The sequence below is a fragment of the Peromyscus leucopus genome, chromosome 7 (assembly GCF_004664715.2).
Source record: "Peromyscus leucopus breed LL Stock chromosome 7, UCI_PerLeu_2.1, whole genome shotgun sequence".
NCBI classification, from domain to species: Eukaryota; Metazoa; Chordata; class Mammalia; order Rodentia; family Cricetidae; genus Peromyscus; species Peromyscus leucopus.
The window spans coordinates 34,779,790-34,787,914 of NC_051069.1; the positions used below are offsets into that span (position 1 = coordinate 34,779,790).

An 8,125-nucleotide genomic window follows, 5' to 3' on the forward strand; every position below is an offset into this window, starting at 1 on the left:
GTTTTTTTCAGGCTGTTATTTCAAGTACTGTCTTCTGACTATCTAGTCACTATAACCAAAGCAATGCAATCTTTGTGTACATGCATATAGACATATAGAATATTTTAGCAAAATAAAAAAATAGCAAAAAAGTAAAATAAATAAAAATTTCCTGGGCTACACAACGAGATCCAGGAAAGGCGCAGAGCTACATAGAGAAACCCTGTCTCGAAAACCCCAAATAAATAAATACTATTTTCTCAGTGAAAAATAAACAGAAATAGTTACTTTCATATTTTAAATTAGCATTTGTATCAGTCAAAGTTCTGTAGAGTAACTCAATTTATAGAATTAATCTCTCTCCTCTCTCTCTACATATATATATATATATATATATATATATATATATATATGAATCAATGTATCTATATACACATCCATCTATTTATCTATCTGTCTGTCTGTCTACCTGGATTTATTAGAGAGACATACAGACTGTGGTCCAGATTATCCAACAATGTTTGCTTATGTATAGAAGGTCCCAAAATCCAGTAACTGTTTAGTTCACGAGACTGGATGTCACAGCTGGTCCTCAGTATATATTGGAATCCCAAGAAGAATTAGACTCTAATACCAATGAAGGAATGGACTTGCTAGTGAGGGCAGGAGGAAGCAGGCAAAGGAAGCCAGCTTCCCTCTTCCATGTATAGGCTTCCAGCAGAAGGTGTGGCCCAGATTAGAGATGGGTGTTCCCACTTCAAAATACGGATTAAAGGTGTGTCATCTCACCTCAAAGATCCAGATTAGAAGTAGATTATTCCACTTGAAATGATGCAATTAAGCAAAAAAAAATTGTTACATGTGTCTAACCATTTTTGCGGTTTCAGATATTCCAGATGTAGTCAAGCTGCTAACAAAGAATAGCCATAACAGCATTGAAATTAAGGAAAGTATTGGATGCATAACTGAAAAACTCTAGTGTTAAATAATTTAAGCCATCATGTCCATAGTAACATATGACCATGGTTTTCCTGGGATCTTGGTGAGATCTTTCCTCCATCTTTAGGTGTTCTTCAGCACAAGACTGGATAGCACAGAAAATCTACATAAGTAGTCTTCAAACATCTTATCTTGATGATGGCCCTAAATTGTTTATATTGTTTTTCTGCCTTTCTGTTTGAACTTTATAAAGTCAATGGGGTCTGAGAAAAGGATTAGTGGGGAATGTCATTTGTCACAAAATCTGAAAACCTGAGTTTAATCCCTGTGACACACATGATGGAAAAAGACATCTCACTTCTACAAGTTTTTCTGTTTTTCACACATGCATCATGGCTTGTTTGTGCATGAGCACAAACACACCCACTATATAAAAAATGAATTTAATTAAAAAGTGGAAAATGATATGAACACCAAGTGAAGAAGTAGATGAAATGATAAAAGCATGCTGTTGGAGGACAGGGGGAAAACTATCACTTTGTTCTACCATGAGATAACTATCATACATCTTTCTTCTTGGCAGCATAAGTCATCCAACAATGATATTTAATTGAAAGTATTAACCAAAATCATTCTCTACTAGTCAGAAAATAAATTTTTGTGAACTGCCCTTTATATCAGTGATTAGGCCAACTTTGGTATATTGTTGTGATCCAAACACACAGAGTATGATTTATTAATGAAATTTGTCCAAAAATAATTTTGTTATTTGTCTGTCCCTTTTTTCCTACAATGAATGAAATTTTAATGATCATTTTCATGTCAGTGTTTGTTTGAATGGAGAAAGTACCCTGAGCTCACACTTCTATCTGAAGAACTATTGGCAGTTGATGGCTGTGAAAGGAGGAAGTATATCTTCCTTTGAGAAATGGCCACTGATATGCCCTAGGGGATGACCACATACTCATATGCTTACAGACAGTATTAACTGGAATTAGGGCTTATTAATAACAATAAATAAGAGGATGTAAAGCTGAAAGAAAGATGAGTTTGGCTCATTAAAGGTATTTGGAGGGACATAGGAGTGGTTTGATACTATGAATAAATGTATAAATGAATAGAACTTACAAAGGATAAAATATTATTTGTCAAAACAATTTTGATATAAAACAAGATAAAGGAAAGAAAGGAGTTATTTTCACATAAAAATTGTGTTTAGGAGTTATTTTCATGGCATTTAAAAATTACTATTAAATATTCAAATAATTTAAAAAAGACTTGAAAAATAAAACAAGGAGATATTAATATCCATCTATTAAAATGACTAAAATAAGAAACCAGGACAATGCTGAATAATTCAAAGGATAGAAAAATGAAGGTATCAGACATTCTCTTTCATTTCTGAGGGGAATGTAAATGATGTAAACGACTGGCAGAGAATTTTCTAGTTTCATTCTCAACTGATGTAAAAACACACAGATTATGGTTGACACTTCTCTCTTCATTCTTCCAATTTCCTTTATTCAATATACCATCTTACCATCTCAGAGTCTCTTTTTCTGATCTCATTGTTGTCAACAGAACATTGACAGTGTCTGAAGAAATTTCATTGGCTACAGCTGACATATGTGAGTGATGGAGAGGAGATATAGACATGGAATAAGAAGGAGGCAGGCATGTTGTTTATTATTTTCTACACAGGGCAACAACACCACACTAAAAATGTATTTCATTCAAATGTGACCAAGTTAGAAACTTAATGTATCTGAACAAGAATGTGAAAAAGGATAAAGCAACTACCATGTACAAGGGGATTTTCTTGTGTCTAGTACAGTTCTAATACATCATGTGCACCATTTATATATCAAAACCACAATGTGATAGTTCTTTAATTTTATTTAATAATTTTTAATGTGTTTATCAGAATGTACCCAAAAAATTTTTTATAAGCATGAACTTTTGGTCCACACCTCAAGCACTATTTTCCTGAGTCTATTTTGTAGGCATACATAAGAATATGCAGATATAATTATATATAATCAAGGGTCAGAAAAGCCTACAATTTCATAGTTAGGGACTGGAAAGGAGTGAGTATGAACTCAGGCTTGTTTGGTAGACTGTTCCTCTCCTTTCAGTGTCTTTGTGGAACTCTTTCACACAGTATTAGACCTAATGTGTATTACTGCAATCAGAGATGCCCATAGGAAAGCGACAAATGGTAGGTTAGCATGTCCCTGGACACTCTTCTTGTAGAGTTATACAAAGCACAGAGGAGAAGGGCAAAAAGAAACGCTCACAGCTCTGCCAAGGGGACTAGGTACTCCTGGTGGGAGATAAAAAATTGAGTAGAACTTTGAATCTCAAAAGATACAGCGTTAGATCTGTGGCATTGAATGCAAGCACAAGGTTACTAATTAATACTCTCAAGGCACAGATCCAGCAGAGAAGAAATCATAAAGAAGAGAATAATTTCTCATGAACCTAATGAATTTTCTCAGAAATCTTGACCTTGAAATAGGTATTCTCATTTTAATGAGGCAATGCTTTTGAGATTTACATAAGATTGCTATTTTATTTTGTGTATGTGAAAAATAAATTTGTCCATAAATTCTCAAACAAAATTTTTCTATGTGACTCTTCTAGAAGTTCATAAACACCTTTATGCTAATATCTATAATTTTTTTATTATTGGATACTTGGTCCTTTCAATACAGAAAGAAGGGAGGCTCTAAGAGCATCAGAAAGAAAGAGGGCTCCAGGTGAATGAAGGTAAGCAGAAAATCATCTTTGTCTTGAGTATGTATCATGAAACCAAAAGGTATATAAATTATGAATACTGTATAGAAGCTCTTCTGTATTGCTTTTATGCAGTTTTAATTGTTATTAAAGACTAAGGAAAGTGATAGAATTACATTAAAGGTTCAGTTTTTTATCAGTATACTTTCTGGGCAAATATACTTATTATGGGTACGATAAAGAGGCAATAGGTGCTCTTCAGAAATCAACATGAGTAGTTGAGGATTTTTGTATGGCTTATGTGTTCACTCAATCCAAGCTTATAAACAAAATAATTTCATCTTATCCTTCTGGAGTCAAAGATGAATTGCTTGGTAGTGTCACCTTCTTTTTTTACAGATGCCATCCATGCAGCAAATGGCTACAGAAAATGACTCTTCAGTGTCTGAGTTTATTCTTCTGGGACTAACAGACCAACCTGAACTACAGTTGCCCCTGTTTTTCCTGTTCTTGGTGAACTACACAGCCATAGTGGTGGGTAATTTGAGCTTAATGAGTCTTATCTTCCTGAATTCACATCTTCACACTCCCATGTACTTTTTCCTTTTCAATCTGTCCTTCATTGATTTTTGTTATTCATTTGTTTTTACCCCCAAAATGCTAATGAGTTTTGTTTCAGAGAAGAATATCATCCCTTTTACAGGATGCATGACTCAGCTGTTTTTCTTCTGTTTTTTTGGCCATTCTGAGAGTTACGTGCTGACAGTCATGGCCTATGATCGTTATGTGGCCATCTGTAAGCCTTTACTCTATAATGTTATTATGTTACCTAGGATCTGTTGTCTGCTAATGTTTGGTTCATATTTGATAGGGTTTTCTAGTGCCTTGGTCCTCACAGGCTTAATGATTAGGCTCAACTTTTGTAGTAACAACATCATTAACCACTACATGTGTGACATCTTCCCAGTCCTTCGGATCTCCTGCAGCAACACTTATGTCAATGAACTTGTGAGTACTGCGGAGGTGGGAACGGCTATCATTTTATGTAGCCTCATTATCTTAGTCTCATATGCTATGATCCTTTTCAATATCATTCATATGTCATCAGGTAAGGGTTGGTCCAAAGCCTTGGGCACTTGTGGGTCTCACATTGTGACTGTTAGTTTCTTCTATGGATCTGGGCTGCTTGCTTATGTCAAGCCATCATCTGCTGAGACTGTGGGCCAGGAAAAATTTTTCTCAGTGTTTTACACATTTTTGGTGCCCATGCTGAATCCTCTCATTTACAGTCTCCGGAACAAAGATGTCAAACTTGCTGTGAAGAAAACCTTAAAGAGAATCACAAGTTAATTAAACCAGTGGCACTTCTAATAGCTTGTCCCATTTGTTTTCAGTGTCTTTTTCATTATATGTCTTCCATTCTTTTTCCTTCCCCTCATATTTCTACAACATCAACACAATTTCTGCTATCCATCTTTTTTCTTCTCAATGTGAATTATAAATCTGTTTGTGCCTGTTTGGGGACTTGATACCCTTAGATTTAAGCTGGTATTCATTATCTATGTCAGACTAAGACCCTATTGGGCTATATAATCTCAACTATGCATTATTTGTAATAAATTTCTTTCTCACTTTTTGGAAAACATTTTTAGAACTATTCCCTGATTTGATAGTCTTATTACCTATAGATATAATTTAAAAAGTTAAAGATGACAAAAATTGTGGGTGTGCCAGAACTTCCAAAGTATCAGGAATTTTTCAGTGTCTTTTTGTGAATGGTTCTTATTCTAGACTTTTAGCTTCAAGTCTATTATGTTATTCCGTAATTTATATGAGTAAGGTTTTATTTTATAGCTATTTGAGTATATATTAGACATATTTCTCTGCCCAATGTCTCAAATTCATCAATTCTGATAATACATTAACATATTTATATTTTGTTATGAATTTAATTTAAAGAGTTGCTTTTCCCCCTGGAATTATGTCTATGATATAGTTCCTAAGAACCTCTTGTTGTCTTGACTACAGACAATGAACAAAGGGTCATGGTAATGTTTATGTTATTTTCCCTGTTGCCTCAAATGGATACTATGATGTAAAAAAATGAAAATAAACTGAAGGAAGCAATTTCCTCCTTAAAAACCACCTGCTGGGCTTAATGTTTAGGGGTATATTCAATGCATGCTCGTGTTTGTGGGTTTAACTCCAAAGTGCAAAAGAAACCTCTACTTACATTTCTGTCTCTCTGTATCTCCCTACACATCTGTCATGTAGATGAATAAATGGCAGTGTGACTTTTGTAGAGCCATACATTGAATGATGCAAAGCACAGTTTAGTTCCCATTATGTATCTTATGAAGAGATGAATAGGGGCTGGGATAAAAAAAGACGTCTTAGTAGATCAAGGAACATGCAGTTCTTATAGAAGACCTAGATTTGCTTTCCAGCACCCACCCACAAGGTGCCCCAAAATTGTCTGTAATTACAGTTCAAGGGGACCCAATTACCGCTCTGGACCTTCATGAGTACCAGACATGTATGTGGCACACAAATATACATGCAAGCAAAAACACTTATACACATGAAAAAAAACTAAAAGAAAAGAAAGAAATGCATAGGAAAGAAACAGAATTCTGAAGAAACAAAGTGAACTTCTGGAGGATTATTCCCAATGGCTGCAAGATGGGGATTATATCAGAATATGAACTAACACAGAGATTGAGGGTTCTAAAAGAATGTGAACTACTATAGAGACTGGGGGTTGTGTTAAAATATGGATGACTATTGTAGAGAGCGTATTTATAGGGATTTGAAATACAAATGAAAAGTTCCACCCATTCCTATAAGAGCCTCACATTGAAGTCCTGCAGACACAGTGAGTGCTAAAATATTTCATGTTGTCTTTTCCACTAGTGATTCTTTTTCTTCTGGTATGATGGAACTGAGGACTTTGGTTAAGCCTTTCTCGTGAGGCATGTCACTATTCCCAAAGTTAAAAGTGTACTTTAAGAAGTCTGTTACATGTTATGTCGTTACTTGGCCAGAAAATGATTTATTCATAAAATAGAGAAGTAAGAATTTGCATTATATCACACTTTTTCTTTTTCTACTGTATCTGCATGAATGAGTTAAGAGCAGATGATTCTGAGTGAATGTTGTGACTTTTCCTAGGAAAACTATAATAAAATATATTTACTCCAGATGGGGAAAAACAGTGGACCACAGAAATAATATTGGACAAGTCTGGCTTGGTGACACTCTGAGTATTTTGGGCTTATCTATGTAGGTAGGCCTAGGCAAGAGGACACTGGCACTGGCGGGAGTATGGGGGATGCATAGGCAGATGCCTCACAGAAGAAGCCACAGAAGCATGTGATGGATTAAAGCTGCCTCACTGAGGCTGGCTGTCTAACTTACAGTCAGTGCCCTACATTCTGCTTTCTCCCAGAAACTGTTTAGTGCTAATGTGTCCTCTGGACACTGCCTTGTCAATATGGTGAGTTATATGAGCTTAGAGAGTATGATGAACTTCTTGCAAGAGGGAATGCTTCAATTTTGAGGAATAGCTACGAAATATTCAGTATGTCCTATGTATGATACAATTAATCTTTAAACTGTTAGTTTTATATTGATAATTGAAAAATTCTAAGAGATTTTGTTTACAAATATGAGCTTAGACCAAAAAAAGTCTGTTAAAAATGTTAAATCGACCTAACTTATATTAGTTGTCCAGGAAAGTTAAGCACTTACATTTACTTTAATACTGAATAGATTTCTACAATGTTCAACTTTGCAGGTGTCAAATACTGTTCTTCTGTTTTATTCATTACAGTGCCTGATTAAATGGAGTTGTGAAAGATGGCTTGAACTTTTTTCAGAAACACATATATTAATAGGCAAACAATGTTTATTAAAACACAGAATAAGATGTTTAAAACTCATATCTATAAAGCTTTGATACTTCACCAATTGTGAATGTGAGTTACAAATATATAAAGTGTGGTTTGAATTTTATATTGCAATCAGCATAATAACTGGGTACAGAGCAAATCAGCAAATAGCCTGGATCAGTTCTGTGAAGTAAAATTTGAATTTCTAATTACTTATATTTTCCTGAGAAAATTTAATGATTTACTCTTTTAATAAAATATATATATATATTTTATTATTATTTTACAACACCATTCAGTTCAACATAATAGCCACAGATTCCCCTGTTCTCCCCCCAGCCCACCCCCCATTCCCACCTCCTCCAGATCAAGGTCTCCCCCGAGGACCGGGGTCGACCTGGTAGACTCAGTCCAGGCAGGTCCATTCCCCCCCTCCCAGACCGAGCCAAGTGTCCCTGCATAAGTCCCAGGATTCAAACAGCCAACTCATGCAACGAGCCCAGGACCCGGCACCAATGCACAGCTGCCTCCCAAACAGATCAAGCCAAATGACTGTCTCATGCATTCAGGGGGCCTGATCC

General features: G+C 35.3%; 1 protein-coding gene across 1 annotated transcript; it reads left to right on the forward strand.

Annotated features, from left to right (window-relative positions):
* The first annotated feature begins 3,975 nt into the window (after positions 1 to 3,975).
* On the forward strand, positions 3,976 to 5,006 carry LOC114687791 (olfactory receptor 143-like). Its single transcript, XM_028862424.1, has one exon. It carries the CDS (start codon positions 4,054 to 4,056, stop codon positions 5,002 to 5,004), a length of 951 nt encoding a protein of 316 aa, XP_028718257.1. The 5' UTR covers positions 3,976 to 4,053; the 3' UTR covers positions 5,005 to 5,006.
* The last annotated feature ends 3,119 nt before the right edge of the window (positions 5,007 to 8,125 follow it).

Bases quoted from the DNA above. Each gene is read 5' to 3' on its own strand.
- LOC114687791 (XM_028862424.1), top strand. From the start codon at position 4,054: ATGCCATCCATGCAGCAAATGGCTACAGAAAATGACTCTTCAGTGTCT.